The 26,862-nt window shown below is 48.9% G+C and overlaps 11 protein-coding genes across 11 annotated transcripts; 4 read left to right on the forward strand and 7 right to left on the reverse strand.

Annotated features, from left to right (window-relative positions):
• Positions 1-247: 247 nt before the first annotated feature.
• Positions 248-1,206, reverse strand: VTN00DRAFT_374 (uncharacterized protein; the record flags this gene model as incomplete). Its single annotated transcript, XM_069430090.1, has 2 exons — positions 248-500; positions 1,166-1,206. 2 exons carry the CDS (start codon positions 1,204-1,206, stop codon positions 248-250), a joined length of 294 nt encoding a protein of 97 aa, XP_069291082.1.
• A 566-nt stretch (positions 1,207-1,772) lies between these two features.
• Positions 1,773-3,001, reverse strand: VTN00DRAFT_375 (uncharacterized protein; the record flags this gene model as incomplete). Its single annotated transcript, XM_069430101.1, has 6 exons — positions 1,773-1,828; positions 2,035-2,132; positions 2,183-2,285; positions 2,605-2,626; positions 2,834-2,891; positions 2,964-3,001. The coding sequence occupies 6 exons, from the start codon at positions 2,999-3,001 to the stop codon at positions 1,773-1,775; spliced, it is 375 nt and encodes a 124-aa protein (XP_069291083.1).
• Positions 3,002-4,906: 1,905 nt separating this feature from the next.
• VTN00DRAFT_376 (uncharacterized protein) lies at positions 4,907-6,806 on the forward strand (the record flags this gene model as incomplete). The annotated part of the gene is made up of 4 exons (XM_069430112.1): positions 4,907-5,089; positions 6,329-6,337; positions 6,400-6,694; positions 6,778-6,806. The coding sequence occupies 4 exons, from the start codon at positions 4,907-4,909 to the stop codon at positions 6,804-6,806; spliced, it is 516 nt and encodes a 171-aa protein (XP_069291084.1).
• A 950-nt stretch (positions 6,807-7,756) lies between these two features.
• VTN00DRAFT_377 (uncharacterized protein) lies at positions 7,757-9,140 on the reverse strand (the record flags this gene model as incomplete). The annotated part of the gene is made up of 3 exons (XM_069430123.1): positions 7,757-8,028; positions 8,100-8,381; positions 9,038-9,140. 3 exons carry the CDS (start codon positions 9,138-9,140, stop codon positions 7,757-7,759), a joined length of 657 nt encoding a protein of 218 aa, XP_069291085.1.
• Positions 9,141-10,699: 1,559 nt separating this feature from the next.
• VTN00DRAFT_378 (uncharacterized protein) lies at positions 10,700-11,894 on the forward strand (the record flags this gene model as incomplete). Its single annotated transcript, XM_069430134.1, has 3 exons — positions 10,700-10,891; positions 10,997-11,656; positions 11,727-11,894. The coding sequence occupies 3 exons, from the start codon at positions 10,700-10,702 to the stop codon at positions 11,892-11,894; spliced, it is 1,020 nt and encodes a 339-aa protein (XP_069291086.1).
• A 65-nt stretch (positions 11,895-11,959) lies between these two features.
• On the reverse strand, positions 11,960-12,439 carry VTN00DRAFT_379 (uncharacterized protein; the record flags this gene model as incomplete). Its single annotated transcript, XM_069430145.1, has 1 exon — positions 11,960-12,439. The coding sequence occupies one exon, from the start codon at positions 12,437-12,439 to the stop codon at positions 11,960-11,962; it is 480 nt and encodes a 159-aa protein (XP_069291087.1).
• A 3,165-nt stretch (positions 12,440-15,604) lies between these two features.
• Positions 15,605-16,131, forward strand: VTN00DRAFT_380 (uncharacterized protein; the record flags this gene model as incomplete). The annotated part of the gene is made up of 2 exons (XM_069430157.1): positions 15,605-15,790; positions 15,889-16,131. 2 exons carry the CDS (start codon positions 15,605-15,607, stop codon positions 16,129-16,131), a joined length of 429 nt encoding a protein of 142 aa, XP_069291088.1.
• A 96-nt stretch (positions 16,132-16,227) lies between these two features.
• VTN00DRAFT_381 (uncharacterized protein) lies at positions 16,228-17,195 on the reverse strand (the record flags this gene model as incomplete). The annotated part of the gene is made up of 3 exons (XM_069430168.1): positions 16,228-16,364; positions 16,420-17,010; positions 17,072-17,195. 3 exons carry the CDS (start codon positions 17,193-17,195, stop codon positions 16,228-16,230), a joined length of 852 nt encoding a protein of 283 aa, XP_069291089.1.
• Positions 17,196-18,087: 892 nt separating this feature from the next.
• On the forward strand, positions 18,088-18,741 carry VTN00DRAFT_382 (uncharacterized protein; the record flags this gene model as incomplete). The annotated part of the gene is made up of 2 exons (XM_069430179.1): positions 18,088-18,144; positions 18,571-18,741. 2 exons carry the CDS (start codon positions 18,088-18,090, stop codon positions 18,739-18,741), a joined length of 228 nt encoding a protein of 75 aa, XP_069291090.1.
• A 70-nt stretch (positions 18,742-18,811) lies between these two features.
• On the reverse strand, positions 18,812-19,493 carry VTN00DRAFT_383 (uncharacterized protein; the record flags this gene model as incomplete). Its single annotated transcript, XM_069430190.1, has 3 exons — positions 18,812-18,927; positions 19,010-19,111; positions 19,184-19,493. The coding sequence occupies 3 exons, from the start codon at positions 19,491-19,493 to the stop codon at positions 18,812-18,814; spliced, it is 528 nt and encodes a 175-aa protein (XP_069291091.1).
• Positions 19,494-22,768: 3,275 nt separating this feature from the next.
• Positions 22,769-26,533, reverse strand: VTN00DRAFT_384 (uncharacterized protein; the record flags this gene model as incomplete). Its single annotated transcript, XM_069430201.1, has 3 exons — positions 22,769-26,129; positions 26,183-26,256; positions 26,312-26,533. The coding sequence occupies 3 exons, from the start codon at positions 26,531-26,533 to the stop codon at positions 22,769-22,771; spliced, it is 3,657 nt and encodes a 1,218-aa protein (XP_069291092.1).
• Positions 26,534-26,862: the final 329 nt, after the last annotated feature.

The following is a 26,862-nucleotide window of genomic DNA, read 5'->3' on the forward strand; positions in this document are numbered from 1 at the left end:
TCCGGCATTATTGAGCCACTACTAGATTATGGTTATTGAAGCTCGTACGGCTTACTGCGCAGAAGCCCCTGTTACGCACGAGCTTTCAGGACCGTCTGGCTGGGACGAGGTTTTCTCCAAATTTCGGGAGCTACTTCGTAGAGTAGATAATACCTGTCACTCCATCAGGTACCTTTTCGGCTTTACTGGAGACAGATATTATTATCCATTCAGCAAGCCCATGTTCTCGATTTGCATGCGCATTATACTACGTTTCAATGCGGGGATGTCTGCGGGACATGCCCTGCTGACAGTTCTTATCTCGCTTTTGACACTCACCGCCTGTCAGTCTGCGGTACGATCGAGCCACGCTCAAGAGTCCGGATTCCGCCCGGGCCACCACTGCCGTACCCACCCGATGGCTCATAGCCTTATCCGTCGCTAAATTATCAGCCAGCCCTACGAGATCCCGCTTACGGAAAGTGTCAAATCTGCTGCTGAACACTGTAGGGCTGGACATCCTGCATGCCTAAAGTAGCTACTAATGCGACAGCTACTGCCCAAAGAGGAAGTGAGATACTGACAACAAGGGATGATGGACGCTTTTCGAGATGAACATGCCTTGCTTTACACTCGGTAAGGGGGATCTGGAGGTAGCAACGTGGCTTAGAAGGTATCTAGGCCCCCGGCTCCGTAGGGTTACCATCCCCGAGTCGGTGTTCTGAACATCCTTTATCGGCTTTAAGATATCCCTGCGGAGGACAGTGTACGATGCATTGCTGTGTGTGCGATACATACCAACACTGCGCGAGTCCTATCTACCCATCTAGATGTGAAGCAAACGGCAGCGGCAAATGTCACACCTTGTTGTTTTGCCTCTCGCATTCCAATACGCCTGCTCTCCGTGATCGGTACTCCATAGGTACAGCACGGAGTGCCTATGTACCTATGCATGTATGGTCGTCTACTTCCACCTGTAGCCAGATCGAATCTAAAAAGACTCTCGAGACCTTTCAAGTCTAGTGCTTGTTGATGATCTTCTTCGTCCGGCCTCGGTCTCGGAAATTATATCAGATTCGGACATTATTATCAAGGCATCCATAAGTGTTGTTGGTGCCGCCCGCCGGACAAAAATTTTGCTACATTGTCTAAAATGGCGCCGGAGGAAATCAGCACAGTGCCACACGGACTCCCTGGCACGAACCCCGGGTTCTTGCCGCCGCCCATGCGCGTAGATGAGTCATGACTCCGTACAGCAGCCACACACGCGAGCCAGTCTTAGATAATCGATTACAATTTGATTCCCCTTGCGTTAAAAGATGATGATGTCCTATAAGGAGTAACTAAGGACTACCTTGGTCGTTGTACTGTTATGTATATGATTATATAAAGCTGCATGCGTAACATACATTTTATCTTTTCGATCCCGACCGGCCTTTGGTCTGGAAAAAATTCGGTATGCGTTTTTGTACGGCCCCAGAACATATCTGATGCATCCACTGCAGGTCCAAAATGACAGAACTAGACTTCTCGTCGAGGAGAAAGAGAACCTACCTAACAGTGCCTAAAATGCAGAATTTTCCGATCGTTGACCTGTTGACCAGGCACCGCCACCTAGCTAAATTAAACATATTTCTATCAGGCATTCAGAGAATCCAGACCGTTATTTGACTTTCGACGATCTTTTTAAGTAACTACTCCGTAACTAAAACTGCACGACGTACCCCAATACTACCTACATGGGAAAATTTTTCGACCCATAGCACCTCGCCCGAGACTCGGAGCCGTGGAACCTAGTTTCGGGACCGGGAGAGTTCCGGGTCCCGGCCCCAGGGGCTGGCCTGGGCGGCTGGCTCTGTTGGGCAGCGGCAGGCTCGGAACTTCGGTAGCGAGGTTTGGTTGGGTTATCTTTTCTTTCCCTTCCCCAGGTCATGGAGTCTCAGCTGATTCATGTGATGGACCCAAGCATAATTGCCGCGGAGAATAAATAATAATGTATGTGTATTATTCATCATATGCGGATTTTATGCAATTTTTATCTTATCCCCGACGCACCCCATGACCGTTCCCCCACCCCCCTCATGTTCATGGGTGAAGCGAGGTCGGACCTGATGTGTTCCGTCTCCGACCCTCGGATCTGGCTTGTTGAGAATCTGACGGTGGTCAGGGGCATGGAGAAAATACCTATCATTGATTGTCATACCTAGCTAAGTGCCTAGGTATCTGGTAAACGATCATGTGGACCGCGGCTTTGTGAGTCATGAAAATAAGGTAAACAGTGAAAAATGTGATCGATGGGGCCGGTCCTTAAATTTGCGGAAGATTCATTAGTTCGGATGGATAAAAATAAAGTATTCTTCTCAACACGACCAATAAAAACATTTTCATTTCTGTTGAACTTCATCGATTCTCTCTTCGTTCTAATTTGTTAGGATGCTGCGTCTTTTAAAAAATAAACCAGAGGAGCGAGACTGATTTGTTGCAACTTGCCACTAATTATTCTATCTACCGGATCAATGTTGATGGATAGCCTTGGGGTGGCAAGGCAACTGTCTATTGCAACTGTTCTATACGTAGAGTGCAGTACATATGCACATTCTACTTGATTAAAAAAAATATACGCACCTATCTTCGCAGCATAGGCTGTCTAACTGACGCATCACTCTTTGCCTCCTCAGACCGCCTTTTAGACTCGAATCTATTCAAATTCTTCTCCTGGATGCGAAACCAGTCGACCCAATTCGGTGTCCCCTGCTTGTTCAACTTCATCAACCGGTGGAAGTCATTTGCTTGTTCGGCGTGTTTGTCAAAACATGGGAAGAAATCGAGTTCGGTGTCTAGAGCAAGCTGGAACAGGGTAGATAGATTCGCCCCGGGAACTTTTCCCATTTCCGCTGAAAAATTCCGTAGTACTGTTGCCAATGTCAAAGATATTGATAATTAGTATCCATTTTCGGCTGAATTGAGAGGGTGTGAGTGCTTACCAGATCCTCACGCTTGCCTCAATCGTGGGCTCTGTCATCGGTTTGGTAAGTTTCGACGGTCCATATTCCTGTACACCTGTCCTCCGCAGGCCCTAGAGTCGCTAGGACCCACATTATCTACTCTGGACGTAGTTGAGTTTTCTCAGCGTCTTTGGATGTCAGGATTTGAGGAAGGCCACTGTAAATATTATGTCGTGTATTCATTGCTGCTGCGGTCTAGTCACACACCAGGTTTCCCAGCCCTGATGGTGAGAAATTGCGATACAAGCAATCGTAGATGGTGTCGAGGTGAAGGATTACTGGACAAAAAGTGTGTAAAGCGACTATAAACGACAATAAAATATTAACAGAAATCTAAATCTACGGTTTGACACTCATTCTAGGAATTGGAAACGTGATCAGAGATGAAATGTACAAGGCTCGCGCTTACGCTGCAGCCCTTTAGCAAGTTGAAGGGATTCACAGATACAACCCCGCAATCCCGCTAACTGCGCCGATCCTTGTCGTTGACCAAGATCGCTTCGGACAATGAGATCGGGGGCGATAATCCAAAGATACGCAAGAGACCCACAGGCATGTCTGCAACGCCACGTCCACGTTCAAATAGAGTGATCTCGATCATGTCGACTTCTGTCAAAGGACACGGAAATGATACGTGGACCCGTAGCATAGTAGAGATACGTTCTGAGCCCCTTATGTTTTTTCGTCGTTGCGTTCCCCCCCTCCTTTTCTCCGTCATAATGGCTCAGAACGAAGACTACGAGGCTGATGTACCCCAACTGTACCGCCCGCAGAAACAGTTGGGTTGAGACCTCTCATGAAGTGAGATGCTCTTCAAGCATGCCCGCCAGTTTTTTCCAGCTGCTCATTCATTAAGTGGGAGCGACAAAATCCCCATTCTCCCAATTGCTTACCTCCAAGACTCGGAACTTCGTCATATACTTACCATGGGAATGTCATGTACAGATCTTGTGACCATCGACAGAACGGAACAATTCTCCGTGTCCACATAGGCTCACGCGCTTATCGAGTAGCGCCAAGCGATCCACAACCTCTGGGGAGTGTCTTACTGGATCCCAGTGCACCAGGAGATGAACTGGCAGACAAGCTGGCGGAACAAGTAGCCAGCTGGCACCGGATTCAGGAAATACACGGCCTCGATACTAATCTTTATCAAATATCTGAGATCAGCAGTGAAGAAGTCAAATAAGCGGAGCTAAAACAGATGGTAGCGCGAATAGGCCGCTGGACTCAAAGGGAAAAATGCATATGCTCTTACATGGAATTCGTCCCATACTATTCAGCGGCTACATGACTTAGTCACGAAACTGTTAAGCTCAGCCATCATCCAAATGCGTATCGGAAGGATTGGACTGCTGGATTTTTTTATTTACCAAAAACATGCTCGGCTTCGCGGATGACAGGTACCAAAATGACAGGTACCAATGCGGCATGGGCAGCCAAACGGTGCGCCATATTTCCCTCTGTACAAGTTTCAGCAATCTTTGTTAGAGAAACATGGGGAAAGAACGACGGGAGAAGAGAAAGAATGGATGTCACAGAGATCCTTGAACCCGTCCTCAATTCATCCGAGCACAGCCTTGTCAGCCTTATGGCCCCCATCATTGCCTGCCATGCATTTACCAAACAAGGCAAGGAAGGCAATTCAGATGACATCATTCATAGAGGCAGTAAAACTGAAATAGAACGAACTTTATGCACAGCCTCAAATATGTAGTATCCTGCATGGAGCGGCACATTCGACCAGGTATATAAGAATGTCACCTTTGTCCACTGTCTCAACTTGACTGTCAGAGATAGATCTCACACGCAATCAAACTCAACTCATACATCACAGTCTAGTTTTGTTTCAAGGCAACTATTATTCCCAAGATAAATACTTGAACATTTACTTCCCTCTCTGTGTCCTTCAAACGTCAACCATGCGATTCAAGCTAGGGGCACTGAACCCTAATCCTGGTGGCACCGGTCACTTCATGGGGGAATCGGGAATCGAAGCTGCCGCTAGAAGAGGCCTCGAGCGCCAGAGAAGACAAAGGCAACAAGAAGCAGAGCAGGTTCGGAGAGCAGCTGCCAATGATGCCATCTCACAAACAACTACCATTGTTGGTGATGTGGAAAAGTGAAAGGGCGACAAAGAAGAATTGTCCAAGAGGACATCAACAACAGATGTGGAAGAGAGCCCATCTTCTGGATCTAGCAAAGATGACAATAACAACAATTCAATAACTTGGACCGGAAGTGGAGTCCTTGGAAGTCTATGAAAGACAAAATATTTGGAAAATAAGAGGGACTTCTAGTGCAGTGTCGTCAAAATCATCATTCGGCCTTTCCTGGTGGATGCTGGGGTGTTATACACACATATATATATGGTCAGCAAGGCATCTCCCTTGATTTTCATAGAGCAACCGCAGCCATAACTGGGCTTGAGATTCTGCTAGCTTTTGAGGGCGGCAAGTTGCAGCTTTAGTTGTTCTTCAGTGTAACAAAGAGAGCCAATCCCAAATGTATGAGGGTACTGACTTGAGAATTGTCGGCTGGCAGCTATCTTCGAAGGGGGTTTTAAGGGGCTTAGGTCTACCACTTATTAACAGGTTGAAGACTGCCAACCAAAAAGCAGGTACAACAGGGATTGGGGCCAATTCCAGCGCAGTGTTACGCACTAGACCTGTTTTAGAATTGCTGAAGATCTGATAAAAGCGAAGCGATTGGGTTGGCTTATAGATTAGGGTATAGTGCTTCTTATTTAAGAAGCTTGGAGTGGGGGCGAAAAGGGCTTGGCTGCAACACTTGCTGGAGGATCCATCTCTTCGAATCCCTTTCCTAGGGATCCCACCTTGATATCCAGTCCAGCCCCAATTTTCCATCCTGTAGCGAGCCTAGACACGGGAAGCCAAGCTAATATCGACTGGGCCATGCTAAGGACAATAGGCCTCGTCAAGACTCTGATATCAAAAAGGCTCGAAGAGTCAACGACATACCTAGTTTGATGGAGACCTGTCAAGACGTAGCCACCTGCAACCTCCCGAGATGTGAGGAACTGCGAGAGGACCGTTATAGACTGAGGGCCTTGGCGTTTTCTAACCGATGTAACTTGAGCGTTGGATGATCGGCAATGTACAGTTTAAGCTTCACGTAGAAGGGAGAGCTTTCCGACAGCGTAGGTGCTGTGCCGCAAGGCTGTGACATGCGATTAATGTGGTTCTACGATAGGTTTCACGTAAAATAAGACTTAAATAGGTGACATGGGTCCTCTTTCTCTTTCGCTTCTCGCTATCCTGTGTATCAAGTCCCTTTTTGATAGTTTCTTTGCGCATCTCCCGATTGACAGAGCCAAAATGTAGCTATATAATGTAAGTACAGCCGTTTAATGTCTTCTATAACCTTGATCGGCGGATTAATACGTCGAGAACAGAAACATCAATGGTGTGGCTTCAGGTTCTCGCTGGCCTTTTCCTTGTCCTTCCTCTCGCATCAGCCTGCAATGGCCCAAGACCTGCAGGGTCGGACGGCGTCTGCACTTTCGCGCTGCTTTCCACCAGGGATTGTGTTGAATGCTCTCGACAGCCTCCTGGCCCATGTACTACGGGATGCACGACCCGGGCTCAGCAGCAGTGCCAGGCCTGGTGTATGGCTATCAATAACTGCGAAGATTGCATCAAGTCATTTGAGGTTCAATGCGAGTGCCTTGAAGGCTTGTTCGGAGCCGGGTAAGTTTCCTTTTTTGTACATGTATCAGTTTGCTGTTTCTCGACAACATCGATTAGAATTCCGCTAACTGTTGAATCTGCAGGACCCAACTATTACTGTAATTGTAGTTGAATGGCTTTTATGTCTACTAAACTACAAGTGAAGAGGGGAACAGCGTGAACAGCAGGCATGTTCATGATGTCGTAGCGGACACCAGCGCCAAGTGGGCGGGATTCTTCCAGTTGTGATTAGCTGCCTTGTCCCCTCTTTGGAGAAAACGAAAGACTAGAAGGTGATTAGTCCCCACAGGATTGTTCTATCTAGGCCATGTAAAAGACATGAAGCATTCGTGAAGAATTAAATCATTCCACAGGGCAAAGTCCTACCATAACTTACAGGCAAACGCACCCACCTACTAGTACCTCTTTGAGAGCTTCAGAATTATCTAGGACCTGTTAGTCATTTCCACATACTTTCCTCTTGTTACATAGCGGAAGTCTTAAGACTTTTAGGTTGGTAGCCCATTATATGTTGTAAGGAGGAATTCAATCGATTCATCATATGCAGTGGTTTCATGGTTTCAGGCAGGTGCCTTTTTCCTTGTACGGAAGGAACAGCCCAGCGCACACAGATACTATAACTTCCTCTTCCACCTCAGATCGCGAAAATTTTCCTGGGCAGAACGTCCCTGGAGCCAGCGAGCGAAGGTTAGCCGCCGCGAGGGTCGAATTGAACTGGTGATTGGATCGAGTCAAAACAGAGACGACGACTTGATAACTTTCCCCTCATCCACTCACTCAGCAGAATGCGTACATTCATATTTACTGTCCCTGATACTGGCAGGAGCCGATAAGAATCATGGACTTCTTGTTTACTGTGATCTTGGAAAAGCTTTCAATTCTTTTCTTCTCTATTTGCATCTTTAGCTTCTACAAGCTCCAATTACTTATCTTCATCACGGAGGATTTTATTGGTTTGTCATACGCTTTATTCTTTAGGAAACACTTATATCGTACTCCCTTAACTAACTTTCTCAGTACCCCCCCGGCTTTCTTCATCCATTTTTTTCGTAGTGGCGGTCTTTACAAAGAGACCACAAGCTTTTTAGCAGATACACCCTTCTTTAATATTTCAAGAGCGGGCTGAATATTTTCAAGGCCTTTTCCGACAACCTCTGGGTCCGGAGCACAAGTATAGGTCCCCGCCGCAAGAGCCTTCGGCAGGAAGTCAACATAAATTGCCTGGCTGACTTCATTATCCTTAAGATCACTAGCAAATATGAACTTTGTGCTGACTCCTTCGGGTAGAACCAGATCTTTCGGCGGGGGATTTGCTAGTGCCGCTGCCTTCTGACCTGTGCACCAACAACCACGCAGGGTGTTGCCGACGTTGAACCGATAGCCAGTGCACCAGCGCACTTTTTACCCTTGAATGCCTCGACAAGCTCGTCCACGATCATCTCGCTATGGTAGTCGAGAACTTGGCTAGCACCGAGCTTCTTCGCATAGAGGAAGTTCTTTGGCGAGGCCGTGGAAATGACTTCATAGCCAACAGCAACAGCCAACTGAATAGCGTTACTGCCCACACTGCTTGAGCCTCCCCAGACAAGTAGAGTCTTGCCTGTTGGTTCTGGAGGCACTGTCGGGTGCTGAAGTCCCAGATAATCTTTCTGGAATAGACCATGCACATCAGGGAATTGCAAGTATCCTGATTTTGTCAGCCTTGGCTTTTGTAGTCAATGTCAGGATGTCACGGATCAGACCGCACAGGCGTGTACACCGTTTCCTGAGGACTCATCTGCCTCACCCACGGCGGCGTCCCCAATTTATTCGGAACTTCCAGGCAATTGCACTTACACTACACCAGGCGGGATCAGAATTATACCCGACACCTCGAGCGCTTTCGGTTACGGCTCATTCATCGGCTCAGATGGGTCAGCTCAACCAGGGGTTAAACTGACTCATGACCCATGGACGTCTGTCGCACGTTGGTATGGCTGGGGAGACACACGTACAGTAGCGGGAATCCACGACGCAATTGTATTCTTCGGTGCAGCGAAGTACTCAATGGAAGTGCATTATACTCCTCAAAACGCCACGGTGCCAGAAATAAAGCCGAACCTGACTGAATGTGCACTGTATTTCTGCAAAAAAAGCGTATGAGAATAACTATTTCTCCACCAACCATCGTATTCTGGAGCCCACCAAAACGCAACAACTTTTTCCCAGGGACACAGCACCCGATGCAGCGACACCACTGTTCCCACCAAACGGAAAAGAAACACTGTCTCGCAATTCAACATACCACGTTGAATTATATACCCTTAGATATCTGATTAGCTAATTAGGGCACTGGAAACAAACCTTTCCAGTGATAGTCAAGCTGACAATGGAAGTGGATTACGGCGGCGATATTATACACCAGCACAGATTTAGGCCAGACCATGAAATCTATGGCCACCAGCATGACTGATATTGTTCGTGCGAACGCCAAGGCTACACAAGTTGCTGGCCAGGCTTTCCGGAGCGAGACTTACATTCACGTCCGTTGGGAGTGGATCATACTGCCAGCCTCCATGGCAGTTCTGTCAATTATCTTACTAGTGGCCACAGGGATCTCAAACCATCGGCAGCATGTTGTTTTGTGGAAATCATCAGTGTTGGCATTACTTATGTGTCAGGTTCAGAGACTCCCTGAACATGATGATTTGGGTTTTCTGCATGATGTTGATTACCTGCAACGTCTATCAAAGAAGATCAATGTCACACTGGAACAGGATGAGGAGGGACCTTTAGCGCTTGTTGAACACTGAGTATCATAGAGCTAATAGTTTTACTGTTTCTAGAATAATGTATATAAATGTATGCATGTAGCTTTGTGCACAGGAGTACATAAATCCTTTATCACTAGACCTTTCAAGTTCAGTATTCTAACCTGGCGCCAATTATATAATAATGATACAATGAAATATTAAGAAACGACAAGGGAAACCCCGAAAACGCCCATATTCTTACATAAGAAATTGGCATCGACTCCTCCGGGTAATTACCTACTCGTCCTCACTATCTGAATCATACCGGTCTCTATGAGTTCTTTTCCGGCTAGGCCTTTTTGGCTTTTCCCGAATCCACTCAGCAAAGATTTTCTCGACATCATACAAATCTCATTCCTTGTGGCCCATGCTTGAGGAGGTTACACCATTCGTCAATATTTATATTTCACAGAGGTATACAGAAGGCAGGAAGAATATCCAAGTTCAAGGTAGACATCTGGAGAAGAATCCAGATCTTGTTAACAGCAGGCCTTGTTTGACTAACAGAGATGAACATTGGTGGAGATGATGCGACCGAGTTAGGTAGGTAGCTATCATGACAGGGATAGGAGCACGACCAAACCTTGCGTATTCTTGCCCCGATCTGAGAAAGATAGGTCGGGAAAGCAGTGTGGTTTTAGTCACATGGGAGGAAAGGACACGGAAAGCGGCGTCAAGTGCCGCCGCTCCGACTTACAGACTAGGTATAGTGTACATTAGGTATGATGATATGAAAGCACCAGCCACGTGAATTGGCAGACAGACTGTGGCGCATGTATCCACTCAGCCACATCCAGAGCACGGAAAACAACGCCCAAGCTCTCTCCTTGATTGCTCCTCACCTCCATCTCCACAACCACTTCTGGTAGGATCATAGAATATCACTGCAAGCTTTTCTTTAAAGCCATGATTGGATGATTAGGTTCAGTCCGTGGTCGACAACCCTCCGGACTGGCTTGGAAGTTCTTGCCGCCTCTTCCACCGCAGACTGTTAGACCTGGGAGCGAAGACCGTACAGGCGCTTCTCCTGGGGCTAGTATCTCTTTTCATTTTGAACTGGATTTTCTCTTCTTCAGGGATTGTTGTGGTTATCATTCTGGAAAGAAGCCAACACCTCGAGGTTGACTCGAGGTTCGTCTAGCCAGGGTTCTAGTACACGTTCAGATTGTTCAGTTTTATATCCCTCTTAATCTTACTCATCTCCTTTGGAACGATGGCCACTCAACAGCCTGTGGGCGGCTCAATGACCGGCCCGCCTGCACCCGCCCAAGCAACGAGCGCCAATAATGAAAACCCCAGCCTCGCTAAAGAAAGCAAGGAAAACGCCGATTCAACTAGCAAACTATGGGATTCAGAAAGACAAATCGTCTCGTCGCTATGGAAGCTCCAGGAGCTGGAAGCTAAAGTGAGTTGTTACATGATATCGACCCGTTGATACACTTTGCTTAATACCCCCACCGGCCCTCCGCTTTCAACGAAAGGAACAGCAGTATGTACTAACCGACGTCAGATTCATCAACTCCGGACGTTACTTCCGGACAGGCTCCTGGCGCCTCTGGTTCCAATTGTGAATCCGCAGAAAGCAGGTCCGGGCAGGCCGGTGCCAAAGACCCCGGAGATTCTGTGTGAACAACTATCCCAAGCAGTGCGCGATGGTGTCGCCGAGGTAGAAGAATTCAAGTCCATGTGGCAAAGCCCAGAGATGAAAGTCATCTGGGATCGGCTGGACGAGAAGATGAAGGAATGTGACGGCGACTATCCGCAGCCTGACGGGGTGTGGGAACAAGACTACGATGTTCTCCTGGAAGAACTGGACAAAGAAGAACGAATAAAAGAGGAACGGCGCCAGAAGGATGAGGAAGAGCAAGAGAGATTACGGGCTCGGTCGGTAGAAGGAGGCTGGAAGGGTATTGTTGAATCCTTCCGACAGAAAGGCTTACCTGGAGTACGGATCCTGCTGAACAAGAACGAAACTGTCATCACCGTGGTCCTCTTGAAGGCTGGAATGGCATTCGATATCCAGGAAGTAGACGGGCAGGAAAACAAAGGATACTCTGAATGGCGCGTCTCAAATAAGCAGTATCCCGGAAAGCCGAAGACGAAGCTCGAGACTGGGATCTTAATCTGTCTAAACTCACGCCCCCGAAAATGGGACCTTGCTTATCTACTGGTAGGTCACTGCTGTTCACTTACTACTCAACACATAATGACGCTACTGATACTAACTTTGGTAATTTTAGGACATGATTTGTTCCTATTCGGAAGTCAAGCAGACACAATGTGCGAAGTGTAACAAGATGACTGACAACGCTGCACAACTGCCAACAATTCGCCGGCCAAAGCAGGTCGAATCTCCTGACGGCAAGAAAATAGTATCCTGGGAAGCATATCATCAAGACTGCGCTTGAATACCCTGTCTCCACGCTCTCTAGAATCACGTCCGATGACATACATCCTCCCAACCTTTTATATCTCATATTCCGTGATCGTCATGCACACCATAGATCCTATCATGCCAAAGCCATGCCGGATATTCGTTACCGGTCCAGTCCCAGTACCTCAATGGAATCTCGTGTACCATATCTCCATCTCCTCCCAACGCTCCGTCTCTCCCGCCATCGCAGTACTCGACGCGACTCCATGTCCCTCTGTCTGGAATCCGGTATGTTCTTGTTCTGAAGTCGTACCTCTGCCACCCACGATCAGCCCAGAAGAACGGAGATAAAGTCTCCTCATCGCCATCGTTCGGTTGACCATACACGTCCTGCCAGCGAGACCATCGAGGTGTGTGGGGTGTAGCGCTAGGTCCGCCGATGGTTCCGACGAAGATATCTGGTCCTTTATTAGAGAGGACATCGAAGAAACGCCAGCAGCGCGGCCATCGTGGCGAATTTCCTGGACGAGGGTCTTTGGGCCAGATCCAGCCCGTGATGCGTTGCGATGGAGGAGCCATGGTTTAGTCTTCACTTCTCGGTTCGAGGGATTTCGGTGGTATGTTCTTCTTTGAGTAAATAATAGTTCCCGCGTCTCTTTTAGATTACCTAGGAGTAAGGGTGAGAGAGCAAGGCGTAAAATGGATGGAAATTGCTTTTATATTCTACCGTGATCTAGCAATTCCTTGCTTCTGCTTCCGTCCTCGTTATGCCTGCATCCCTCATCTTTAGCAATCAACCCCGCATTCACTTGCCCACCTTTCCTACCGCCAGCTGAACTGATGTCAGCAAGACAAGCGCTTGATAATGCAGCGTAGAGAATCCTGTCATGCAGGCGGCACATCAAACAAGAGTTCAAGGTGGATGCGGACATAACCAGCTGGTCCTCAGCTCGGTAGACATCCGGGATTGGCCTCGCCCACGTAAGATATTAATTAACCGCCTGGCTGGACACAGTATGTACTGTACCTACGTATGCATTGTACCCAGCTTCAGCTCTGTATTCTGATTGCCCTGTTTGTTGCGGGCGATCAATCTATCAATCGATCCATGGAACCGTCGATCTCCACACTGCATAGGATGGATCAAACAATCAACACCAAGTAACAAAGGGAAAACGTGGTTGTGGTCCGCCTGATAGTGTCAGAAAGTCAGCTTTTGGCTTTTTCAGATCAGTTTGACAAATGAAATCAACCATCAGCCCAGATATACACAGACAGACAACACTTTCTACGGCTATATATGTAGGTACAGCACATAACATATTCTCAATGCACGGGTACAGGTACAGACACAGATACATTATATTAGGACCTAAAGTAGGCAAACCTGCAGATGCAGATGTATGTGGTTGTTGTGATGGCACGGCAGGCATCTAGGCGGTAAGGTAGGCGGGGTGGAGAATTCCTTTGTCTCCGGGATACTGCCGGTCCTACTCGCCTATATATCTCACGTTGCACGAAGCCCTGCAAATTCTTTCCTTTCTTTTTCTCTCATGCTTTGATTCTGTATGACTAGCTACCGTAGTAATACATTATTTTACTATGACTGAGCGCTGTCACAGTTGTCTGCTGAGTAAAAGTTGTGCTATAGTCCCCTAGGTTATGTCATTGATAGCTTCATTAAGCTGCTATGTATATAGAGTAGTGCTGCAGATAAGGAATGGATATGAATAGATGAGTATGCTGGAGCTCACCAGAGTGTTTGTTCTGCACTACTAGTGAATGGTGTACAGATGGACATTGTGAGTGTGTGGTGTCCACATGTATGTTTATCCTTGGTCATCAGAGCAGGATATCCACATGGACAAAAGTATATAGGGGTTCACCGCAGTTGCTTCTACAGGCATGTTTGCTTCACCTCTTTTACTGTAGATGGGTGGACCCCTGAGTTGTTTATTCACTGTGTCAGAAGAAGAAGAAGAAAGATCAAATTTGGACAATCCAGGACTAAACTGTAACAGCGGACCTAAGACTTCTTAGGCGGAGGCTCGTTTGGTTTATCTTGAGGACAGAAAGTAAGAGAAAGAGATGAATGAATAGACCGTTACTAGCAATGTTATCTATCAGGATTGCTATTTGAGTTGACCACGGGGTCCTAATCCCCATGGTTAAGGAGTGTCTTATATAAATGCTGAGTTCTGCCCGGAAATACCTATCCGGTGGATCATGACTATAGATAGATCAAGAAATCCAGATGGATCAAAGGTCCAGATGGATCATTTTGATTCATTGTCACATGATAGAATCCCCCCCTTGTCTGTCCTGCTCATGGTCTCCAGGCTGTGCTGTAACATAAACCTGACACCAGGCCAGACAGACAAGTTCTAGACTGTGCAGTAGTAAACTACATCTACATACATGAAGAAAATGAAAAAGAAAAACACCTTCCTGGGGGCCCAGAAAAACCAGCTGGAGCCCGCCTTGACTAACAAACTTCACATACCTAAAATATAAAAAAAGTAGAGAAAGGAAAATAGGTAAAAAGCCGCCCATGCCCATTCCACGCCACTACCAGAACCCCAGAACCCAAACCCAACCCACCAGACAAATCAGAAACCCTCTTCTTCATCATCATCAACATCAAGAAACCCCAACTCAGCCAGTCGAATCACAACCCACGCGGCACTCACGTGGTGGAGAATAGGGAATTGACCCTCCAGAAGAAGGGCAATAGTGCGAGGGTCCTCATCCAGGTCCGAATAGGCGATGAGAAAGATGTCGTGGATGGTGTTCCATGCGCGGGGTCTAGTTGCGGACATTTTTTTTTTGGTTCGTTGTTGGGAAGCTGAACCTGCTTCTTGGTTTGGACTTTTTGTTGTAAGGTCTTGGTTAGTGGGGTTCATTTGGGATCGAGGGATCTGTTGGATATGGATGGGGATGGGGGTAGAACGGACTTGTTCGAGTTGATAGATGGAGGTTCCAATAAAAGCAGTGAAAGCAGACCTATCTCGTGCTTTCTCTCGGGCTGTCCGCTCTTACCGGCAGGTCGGTATGTATGTAGTCTTCGATCTTCGCAGCAAGAAGCAGCAAGTCTGACTGACTCGATAAGTTCGATAAGATGACCCTTGATATCGATTACCGGAGCTTAGCTTGACTTGTATAGATGCTTTAGATAGTATCGTATCAACGCGATCTGTCAGTCTGATGGAACTTGTTTGGTTCAACTTGGAACAGTTTGCACGTGAAAGAAAGAAAGAGAAGGGGAAGGGACATGAGACGAGGGGTAATCAGCGGTAGGGAGTCATCTGGGAATGCAAGGCCATGGGACATCAAAGTCTCGGCGCGGATTTGAGCAGTTAATGTTGGCCGGTTGTGAGTGAACGGCGTGTCTTGTCATGAGGGCTGTTGCGGATTTTTGCTCCTGGACTATATCAAAGATCAGAGGGAGGAAGTATGTAGGTGTGCTCTGGAGGTCCTGTAGTTGTAGGTTATTCAGTTCTCGTTCAGACAGGAAAAGGCGCAATAGAAGTTCTTCAGGAGCTAAAACTTGCAGGATCTTCAATCCTTTCTCAAACAGAAAAAGATACATAAGAGTTTCTCAGAGTTTGGAAGTTATCCTTGTTTAGACGGAAAAATGGTACATTGGAGGTCAGGAGCTGCACATCCTCCAACCTTCCTATGTGAGGATCTGAGAAATACATACAAAGACAGGATAGATCCTGCAGCCCATGCCCCGTTTGCTTCATGCCGGATGACAGCCCCAAACTATTTCATCCTGGGCAAACAGCAACTCCCGAATGGGCCCACCTTGCAATTAACCCAAGGTTAGGCAGAAGCAAGAATAGCAAGACAAAAATCTCAGGAGGTTTGTGCCAGATGAATAGCATTAGCAGAAAACAGAAGCTTCAGCTGCCAATGGAGAAGGGGGCTGTGTGGCAATTTTCACAATCAATTTGTCGGATATAGTTCGCTTCCGCTAAAGGATTCTAGATAACATGGCACAATACGCAGACTGACAATATTCCTAGTTCAGAAAAGAAACACAGATGCCTTTGTCACTTCTCTCTCTCATCAGCTTGATTCAATGCAATCAGACTTCAGACCCTAGTATCTACTGCTCAGATTCTTCTGTCCCAAAATCGAATGAACAGAGATCAATTACACACATGTCGAAGAATACATTACAACAAAACGCCATAAACTCACCCGGGTCAAAACTAGTCCAAAACATTCGTGACAGAAGAATAGTAGCTGAGTCGAGCACAGAATAACTCCCAGCGCAATGCTAGATAAAACTAGACATAATATGTGCCGATGAATTAATATTAAGGGAAGTGCGCGGATTAGAGGGGGCTCGAGGTTCACGATCAAGTGGAGAAAACGCCAAAGCCGCCCGCAAACCAGGTGAACGAGAGAACCGTGATGGTTATCATCCCGAACGCGAATTTGAGGCCATTTCGCTCAATGTCTGACATTGCACCGCTGCAGGTAGCGCATTGATAACCTGCCAGATAATTAGCATTCACATTGCATTTAGTTTTGGATACGGAACCACTCACCAGAACCAAGCGGAGTGTATGGCTGCGGGGAGTACATCCCAAAGATGTACCGATTAGTTGTGCCAAGATGCCCTGCGGCAGCTGTGTCCGTGATCGACTTCCCGACTTCATAAACGATCAAGGTGTAGGACGCCGTAAGCAGAGGAACAGTAGCTGTAGCCTGGTACTTTCCAGTGTCCCAAGTTACGGCTCCAGTCTGCCCGACACTCATGTTGCTCGAGATGGTGTAGGTCTCCTGGTTCAGGCTGCAGGACGCAACCACGTTAACAGCGCTTGGGGTTACGCTGAGCGATGTATAGTTCCATTTGAAGGTAACGTAGTCGCCGATTTTGTAGTAGGAAGGCTGAGCGTTGGCGGCCGGTGTAATCATCTCGATCCCACCAGGAGGAAGGCGAGGGTCAACGCTGACGGTGGTCTTGCTGCTCTTTTCTGTCTTAGTTCCACTGGCTTTAGCGGTGCCCGTCGTGTCCCCCGTTGGTTCTGCAGTATTCGTTCCTGTCGCAGTTGCTGCTGCGGTGTCCGTGCCGGTCTCCTTTGGGGAGTCTGTCTGTGTCGCAGTAGAATCGCCCGTCTCGGCTGCGGTCTCTTTTTCTAAGCTTCCCAGTTAGTACGAGAAGATGGAGAGACTAATAAATCAATGCCCTCAACTCACCGGCCCGTCTTCCAAGCATCATGCCATGCGGCTGGAGACCGGATGGAGGCCATGGCCATGCTGCCGATAACGTCGCCAGAACGAGCAACGTACACACCAGGCTGACCAGCGTAAACGAACGCATGGTGGGTGCAGATGCAATGGCAGTGGAAGAGATGAGAAATCAAAGGAGCAGGGTCCTCGTGAAAAGGCCTGCTTGAAGGGGACGGCCCTCAGCGCAGGGCGTCAGATCTACCTGCAGCGATCCTCCCAGGTGCTACACAGCCTTATCGATATCTCTCATCCACCGAGCGGGGTCCGTTCGGTTAAAAAAGCGGTATGAAGAAGCGATATATTATTCAAAAAGGACGAGACGCACTCGTGTCAGGAGGGGCCTGGGCAAAACGAAACGCAGGAGCGTAAGCAAGATGGGATTTCAGCGACAGCAGCTCCCAGCGATAGGCAGAACAATGACTTCGGGAACCGAGCGAATGACTGTCGGAAATGATGAAACGAAGGAATCCAAACAAACGGCGGACTCAGGCCAGGCCAGAGGGTTGTGCAGAATGAGAGAAAGACGACGAGGTTGACGTTGCTCCGCTTCGGCGAGACCCCAGGACTCTTTTCCCAGACTAGCAGCTCACCGGGTCTGGCCCGTGTGGTCCCTCTGGCCGATGGCAGCGCAGGATCGGCCACTAGCTGTTCGTGGAGATGCTGGCTAAGATTGTTAGCGGGCGGTATGCACGTCGCTGGCCACTCGCAAGCCGAATCGATCTCCCTCAGAGCCACAGCGAATTGGTCTCGTCTCAGGCGCTCCTCAGATCCCCCGGGCGAGAACTCCTATTTTTGGCCCGGCTGCGTTCCGCCATGTTTCGGTACCGAAGACGGCGACCGAGAGACTCTGAACAAACCCTTCTCAACGCCATTGTGAATATGAATGCTAATAATTACTGCAGCCGGCAGCTGGCTTCTGTTTCTGCGGTTTCTCGCACGTTCTCCATGTTTCGCGAAACCCCAGAGCCGCGCAACACTGTCCCATGGTCTTCCGCTACCGCGACGAACCATGGCTGACAGCTGCGATCGAGCCATGTTTCGTCCGAAAAAAAAATCACAAGATACCCGTTCTCACACAGAATTGCCACGGGGATGTTTATGGCTTCAATTCTGTTCTACGGAGACTACTGTGTGCATCGTCCAGCACGCGGTTTAGGGCGATAGGAGAACATACCAGCCCCCCCATCCCATTGAACTAGTGGGGGAGGTTGTTCCTCTTGAGGGCCAACGCTCAATGCGGAGATATGCAACTTGATCTCTTGACCTGCTCTCAAGGGTGCACTGACTCCCTGAGAATGTCTGAGAACTTAACTGCTAGGTCCGGGTCTATTCTCCGATCAGTTTACCTATCGAGCCGTCAGATACAGCCGCGTGTTATGCAGCTACCCGTCCGACCGAAAGAGAATTCTGTTGACGGTTGACGCAATTCTTTCCTATTTCCTTCATCTCACATTCCTATGATACAGGAAGAACATCAAACAAATCCCGAAGAATGTCATGATCCATCTCGCTATTATTACCATTACCACATTATCAATCATATCCACAGAATCGGTGTACGTTTGTACAGCGACATTAAACCCGTATCATGGACCTCATTAATCCATTCCCGGTTCTGTTTATTCCATCCTCGGTAGTCGTCATCCGTACGACCCGAATTCCATAGTCTCTATGAATGCTCTGTTTCCTTCCTGCAACGATGTTCTTCTAGGACTTAACGTATTCCGTTCTGAGGTCGACCTTGCTGCAGCTCTCAGGGAGAGACGGGTGGTAGTAGTCCACAAGCCAGAAGAGCTGAGGGGCGTTGTGCCACCAGTCACACACTGTCGACAAAGATTCCAGATTAGCAAACCGAATAAACAAAGAATCGAGGGTAGAATAGAAAAAGCAATTATTCGAACTTACCAGCCCAACCACCGAATCCATTGCCGTTCCACTTCAGGGAGCCGACGTCAATGGAAAAGTCCTCAGTACCGTATCCCGCGTTGATCTGCACAAATTCCCATCCTGTAAAGAAAAACAAGATCTTAGTATTGGCTCATACTCACGAGATGGGAAGAAGACAGATGGATTACTTACCAGCATAGTTGATCGCACTGCCCATGTTGAATCCCCAAGGGAAGTCCGTTCCAAGGAGGAACTGCACGTGGGTGCCGTTCAGGATGGCCTCGCTGGCACCCGAGGCGTCGCGGGTGAGGACGGCATCATTGAAACCAGCGCCAGTGTGGTACGCGATCACGTAGAGATCGTTGTGCTCCGGGTTGGCAGCACCCGAAGTCTTCAGGTGGAATGGCTGGGAGGTGTTGAAGTTCTGACGGGGATGCAGGATCGGGTTGGCCGCGACGGCGGAGACCAGGAAGGCCAGGCCGCAGAGGATGTTGAACCGCATGGTGGGACGGAACGTGTGAAATTGGATTCTTGTGTGGACGGAGTATTGGTGGTGGTGGTGGTCGTCGTCGTCGTCGTCGTGCTCACTGACTGATATTATGTCTCGTTCGAGGATCGGTGAGACGAGAGGAATGTAGGATAACACTCAAAGAATTTAAGTCGTAGAAGGTCTAGCAGATTTCACTCAAGCAGCACGTACAGTACAAGCTGGGGCCGTGAGCGCATTTAAATATTTTCTCTGTTCAGCTACTATTCACTGGTTCTCTCTCCACATCGTGGAGCAAAAATAATAATAGTAGTAGCGACCTTGCAGCGGGAGATCTTTCTCTCTGCTTCTCCCTATGACGTTGCACGGCCGCTTGTTTGTTGCTCTCTTTGCTTTGTCCCGCGTCTCTCTGCTTTTCCCCACCGGGTCAGGTCCACCTGCGCCGATTCGGAGTCGGGATCGAAATCTCCATGCTCCATACCCGTCGGCTAGAGGATCTGAGTTGGAACCTGCGGGAAGTCTCTCCTCTCCATTTGCTCGCAGCAGCTAGAAGAAGCTTGCTACGCAGTGAGCCGAGAATTGTCTACTCGCCCGGTTCTGACTGAGCTCAAGTGTAAAAATCTTACTGTACAGAGTACTTCGTACAGACGCGGTACCTAACTAATGCAGACCCTACGATAATACAGCTGAGTGAGGTAAACCATTGCAGTCGTTGCACCAGTCAGAGGAAGAAAAGATGAACGCCAGACGCAGGTGTCCACAAGTGAGCGACGATCCCAACCTGAAGGAGTATCGGTCGATGAGCCCGGATCCCAGCCCTCATGTGAGACATGCGATCAGTGGCAACGCCCGGATCAAAGGGCACACTGGCGGTTGGAGGATGGAGGATCGATCTTTGGAGGATTAGATCGTAGCCGAGTTTTTTCCAAACGAACGGCTCTCTACGGAGTAGAACAAAGAAAATTTAATTTGTATATGAATACTACCTCATACGAGGTACACTTGTACCCGACGGTGTCAAACATCCGAGCTGAGATACACGTAATAAATAAACTCCTGCAAAGACAGCTGTCTATCAGACGGTATGATGCGCAGGGCGTTCAATTGAAGTACAGGACAAGAAACGGGCAAAGCACTTAGCAAGCAGTGTTCAGCGGGTGCGCTGTGCCGTGATGCAAAGACCGGATGATCATCGCCAAAAGCACCCTGCCACCCAGTGGTTGAAGGCCCTCGGTAGCAAATGCAATGATCCGAGACGCCGCCCGGTTTACCCCACAGTGACAAGTAACTCCCAAAGAAAAGGTTCAGAGAAGCCCCTAGCTTTTCCCAGTCCCAACCAGATTAATCGACAGGTTTCGATTACTATCGTCCTTGTTTCTCTTTGGCTCCTCACTAGGAAAAAATGAGCTCATATGTACCATGAATTCCATATGCCGAGTTTCGAGCGGCCTGTCTCTGTGTGCACACAAAGGTGGTATGACATGGTAATAACACGGCATTATTCCAACCAAAGGAATACACGGAACCTTACCGAAGGAGAAAGTCCGCCCTCTGACATCATCTGACCCATCGATGGGACGCAGCACACTCAGGTACCGATTTTTCATATGGGTCGTCAACGCCAAGGATAAAGCCGTGATAAGGAGTGTGATGGATGGATCGTTGACATCATAGAAAGAGGCCTACCTGTTTTGAACTGTGTATATCGTACCTGAACCTGACATTCACTTACTCATAGACTTTAGTAGATGCATCTAACCCTGTGGACACGCTATGTCCTGCACGGCAGGTATGGTTTTCTTAAAATAGGATGCAGTTTTTTTTTTCTCCACAAAAAATCTCATGGCAAGATGGCTTGCAGCCCCTGAACCACATATGCAGGAAATTAATAGTCTGTGCAGAAGCCTTCCTTTTATAGGCACCACTAAAGCCATTCGGTAGGGCATCCATCAAAGTTAAACGGTAATCGTCGAATTCCTTCAATTGATTCTTGACACCAAAAACTTGCTTGTTAATCCTTAGCTGATCAGCTATCTTGCAGAAAGTACCTAAAACCCCAGGTGACTTGTAAGCAGTGAGCGGACATTTATCAATCTTCTTGTTTTCCGTAATACATATCATCTCGATTCTAACTGGGTGAATATCTACAGTAGAATCGAGCAAGCTACGCGGTGGGTGGTACTAGCTTGTCCGATGCTACGGTACCATCGGTCTGCACAACGACGCGGATTATAGTGAAACAACGTGGAGAAAATATTCTCAAACTCAATTAATTAATTGACCGACTCTGATCATTCTGAAGAGAATAAAACAATAATTAATTCGGCTTCTTGTACAGAACTGTAAAGGTGCATACAGCAGTACTGTACCCATTCGATCCCTCCCTCGGCAACCTTGCCGGTGTGCCTGCTCATTCTTTTATATTTCCCGGTGATCACCTCCCGGACTTTTTTTTGGACTGCTGGTCCCTCTGCGCCTGTCATCCCTCTTGAGATGTCTAGACATGTTCTTCTTAATCTTTAGGAGTGAATACCTCAGACAGTCTTACTTGGAAACTGGAAGCAAAGTCAACATGTAGACACCACCTAAACAATGGATTCCCGGCAAAGCCAGGATTTATCCGACCGAATCTGATGGAGCTGTTTATTGCTCAGAATTCGGGACATGGGTGAGAAAGAGGGACAGGGAAAGGCTGAGTTTCCAGAAGGAAAAGAACATCAAGCTCATCTTCTGGTACTGTACATCGCTGCGCTTGATGAGAGCTCCTCCTCCCCTGCGGATGAATCCAGTGACGAAGAGGAGGGGAACCGGGAAAGGGAAAGGGGAAGCTGATTTCAGGGCGCAATTTCTCTCCTACGATGAGGCGTACTGGAAGTTGGCGTTTCAGGATGATTGTGACGTTTTGAGCCGGGTGATCATGTGTATTGAACAGCCAAAAGTGCCAAAAGAGTTAAGGCTTTTTATTTTAAGACTAGGTGAGGTAGGGTGGCAGGCATGAACTTATATATACCCATATGGAGCCACATCAAGGAATATCTTCAGTCCTGAGAATATCTACATCATGTATCTAAAGTGATTCTGCGTAAAATTTAGTATCTATAACGTGCAATGCATGCCACACTGAGATCCTCCTTTCCACCTCGTGATGCCAAACGATGACGTGGCCTCCTCCCCCCAAACGCCAAAGACCGAACCATGAACCAGAAAGATTCGCACGGCCGCATAGATTCAAACTTCCTGCTATGCAGGAAGAAAAAGAAAAGAAAACCCGCTACTATGTTTCATAGATCCTACCTCCTCTTCGCGTATTCCGGCTTCAATGACCACCTGCCCCTGCCATTCCGGCCTCCCTTCTCCAGCACCGCGATCATCTTCAGCATCTCCTTGAACTCGGCGGAGCGCTGCGGCGTCGTGCAGTACCGGTTGAAATGGTCGATCAACATCTGCGTGTACACGGATCCGCCGTGCGCGATGATGTAGTCGCGGATCATGGTGATGAAGTCCATGCCGCTGGGAGTTGCTGAACGAGGTGTGTTGGCGGGGCTGTTGCTACCACTGCGGTTGGCGGCAAGGTTCGCGAGGATGCTGGCGGAGGACGGGCCGGCCCCAGCCCTGCGTGCGCTGCTGCTACTTCCGCCGAAGGCAGGGCGGACGGGTTCTTCAGGCTTTCCAGCGACGCCGAACTGGCCGGTCCAGGTTGGGGTACCGATTGGAACTGACTTGGCGGCTTCCCCGGCCTTGCGCAGCTCCGCTGCGGCCTCTGCAGCGACCTTCTTCGCTTCTGCCTCGATGATCTTGGGGTCCGCTTTCACGACGCGTTTGCCGTTGACGATCTGGTCGTGTTCCAGGGCAGAGTGGACTCCGGAGCGGGAGAAGATGCCTTCCATGATACGAGCTTCTGAATTGGGCGCTCCGGACGGTGCCTTCTCGTTCTCCTGTTCTGGATCGCCCTGGAATTTCTCCATTGAGGCTACTCCGACGACTTTACTGATGTCCTTCCTCTCTTGAAGGTCGGAGGGATTGGCCGGAACGGCAGTGTTCGTGTCCGGCTTTGAAGGTGTCCCTTCACGTTTTTCCTCGTAAGTGACCTCCGCATCCTTAAAGAGTTTGCTGGTCTCCGTCGGCCCCTGCCCCTCGTCTCCAAGGGAGAAGAGATCGTGCAGATCACTCATTTGGAAAGTCTGTCGCTGCTTTGGGTCTTTGAGGATCTTGTTAGTGAGGAACTGCTTGAAGATCTGGCGGTGGTAGATCTTCTCCTCGATGGTGCCGGCGGTCATTAGCCGGTAGATGGTGACGTCGCGTTTCTGGCCCAACCTCCATGCTCGTTCGCGAGCTTGAACGTCAGTTGAAGGGTTCCAATCCGGATCATATATGATGACGCGGTCAGCCCCAGTGAGGTTGACACCCAAGCCTCCAACCTTCGTGGTAAGGAGGAAGACGTGTATGCTCGGGTCGTTATTAAACTCGTCAACCATACTCTGGCGGACGTGGATAGGTGTACTGCCATCCATCCTGCGATACTTGAACCCGGACAGAGACTTGATGAACTTTTCAAGGATGTCCAGCATGATGCGATGCTGCGCGAACAAAAGCGTTTTGTGGTCCGTATCTCTCCATAACTCCAGCAACGATTTGACGACCTGCATCTTGCCCGATTTGGCTCCGCTGCCATAGTTGTAGTTGGCCTTGTGGGATAGGAGCTTATGGTTTTGGAGGTCCGGATGGTTGCAGATCTTGCGAAGAATGTCGACCCCATACAGGACCTGCCTCCGGCCGTTGAGTATGGACTTCATCTCCTCCGAACCAAGGAACGCCTCATATGCATTCCTCTGAAGCTTTGTAAGTTTGCAGAACAGTACCTGCTCGCTCTTCTTGGGAAGGTCTGCCGCCACGTCAATCTTGAACCGCTGAAGGAGGTAAGGACTGATAGCGTCCTTCAGTGTTTCTGCACATTTGGCGGCGGTCTGCACCTGCAGGTTCGATGCATTCGCATATCCTCCTTGGCGAATTGGGAACTCGAATTGGTTTCGAAAGTTGACCAGCGTTCCCAGACGCATCGGGAAGACGAAATCGAATAGGGACCAGAGCTCTGTAAGGTTGTTCTGCATGGGGGTCCCCGAAAGAATGACTCGATGTGGAGTGCGAAGCTCTTTGCAGTAGATCGTAATGGCGGTGTTTGGATTGCGAATCTTATGTCCCTCATCGAGGATGGCAGATTCCCAATCAATAGGTATCAGAAGAGGGGCATACATTTGTAGACCAGAGTAAGTTGTCACGAGAACGTGTCCCTCTTCTACCACCCGCTTCACGATCTTCTTCGCAGCCTTGCTCCCCTTTGGAGCGCTTTGCGAACGGCACGGGTCCCACATCTGCGAGGTGAGCGCATCTTCCCTGCTACTTTCACTCTTGACATTGATCATGCCACTGCCGGAGGTGTGGAGGATGGAGACACGAAATGGAGGCCACCATCGATGAAATTCGTTGACCCATTGCTTCATGACGGTTGCTGGGCATACGACTATGACGGGCTTGGTCATCTTCTTGCTGTAGTGAAGGCCAGCCAGGAAGGAGATGACTTGTATAGTCTTGCCAAGGCCCATCTCGTCCCCAATGATCCCTCCAACTTGCTGTTGATGCAATTCCCAAAGCCACTGGACACCTGTCTTCTGGTAGTCAAACAGATATGGGTGGATGTCGCCTGGTAATCGATAGCCTCCGTCGTATTCGATATCTGATACTGTTGGATGCGGCATGAACCACTCGTCCTGTTCAGCGGTGTCTTGGCTCTCATCCATGCGGTCTTGAGCTTCGACTTCGTTTGCCGCAGTGTCTTGTCTTGCCCTGTGAGCCCTCTTTCGCGCAGCTGCTCTGCGACTCACCCATTGCTGGAGTCGAGACTGGTACAGCTTCTCATTTCCGTCATCGACTCCACGAAAGTCCTCCACAGCCTCATCGGGTGCAGGTATTTTCTTCTTCTTCTTCCCTATCGGCTTTTTTGGTTTCTCGTCCTCCTCGTCGATATGTTCTTCCTCGTCCTCTGACAGGGCATCAGCCTCCTCTTCGTCCACGTAGCTCATAGAATCATCCTCATCAATCGAAGCTAGTTCCTCATTCGCTTCTGAATCTGGCTCCTCTGGCTTAACCTCCGGTGTCGTGGTGGCGCTAGGTAGTACCTTTCTCCTCTTCCGCGGACGTTCAGGCGTAGAGACTTCTGTCTCACCAACCTCATCGAATCCAAAACCTGGTAGCTTGAGATCACGGTGGGAGACTGCTGATCTCTTTTTGGCCTCTTCAAGCGCCTCAGCCTCATCTCTCTCATCTTCAGCATCGATAAGGGCGTCATGAAGGTTCGCCAAAGGACCCTCATTTGGCCCAGCACTCATCTTAGAGAATGGAGTGATCTTCCCCGTCCGGATGAGATAGTCCCTTCGGGACTCGTTCGGCAACCGCCCCGCTCCAGACGTCTGAGCACCATCTTCCTGCCCTTTATGTCGCTCATCGATGCGCTGCTGGATATCTTCCAGATCGGCTTCAAGCGCGGATATACGCGATTCCGTCTGCTCGATCTCGGAGCGCACGCGGACTCTAGCAGTCGTGCCAATGGGCTGTGACAGGCGCTGGTGCAATTTTAGGATCTGCGCTTCAAGTTTCCTGAGCAGTGAGTCAGTATCCTTGTCTGCCGCGGGACAAGCAGAATAACGCACTGTTTCTCATTACGGGTTCGTTCCAGCCTCTTGTTATCTCGTTCGTCGGCCTGCTCCATGAGCAGCCTGTCGGCCTGGAATGGGTGTCAGCCACTGTCGCATCGAAACTGCAAGCCATGTTTTCCGTACCTGACGACCGATATCCCGTTCGAGATCATCTTGATCACGCACATGCGCCTGGAGTTCCCGTAACCGGCTTGTCTCATCTGTGCCTTCCACCGCGCTTTTGCTACCTGCTTTGTCCGGGAGCGCTACCGCTTCGGTGGAATCCGGAGTTGGGCTGTGCGCCTCATCCCCAGGTTCGGTGCAAGCGGTTTGGCTTCCTAAGCCTTTATCTTCACCTCCGTCCATGATTTATATAGGAGTAAAATGTAAATGAGCCGAATGTCACGCGTTGACACGATGGGTTCCTAATTTCCGCGTACGCCACTTCCGCAATTGATATCACCCTGTGAGAGAAGCGGAACAAGTTAGACGCGGCTTTTTCCTAGAAGACTAGGAAATGTAGCATGCTTCAGACTCGCACCCGATCGCGTCTATGGCGGTTTTCTTTCATAGCTGGCAGCGCGAAGATCCTGGTATCAGCCGTGAGGCGAATATGAATCTCTGCGGAGATCCGCCCAAGGAACCACGGGGATTTGAGGTTTTAGACAGGCGCGGATCAGCGCATTCTATCAGGC

This window comes from Thermoascus crustaceus, assembly GCF_041956765.1.
Source record: "Thermoascus crustaceus strain CBS 181.67 unplaced genomic scaffold VTN00scaffold_1, whole genome shotgun sequence".
Classification (NCBI taxonomy): Eukaryota; Fungi; Ascomycota; class Eurotiomycetes; order Eurotiales; family Thermoascaceae; genus Thermoascus; species Thermoascus crustaceus.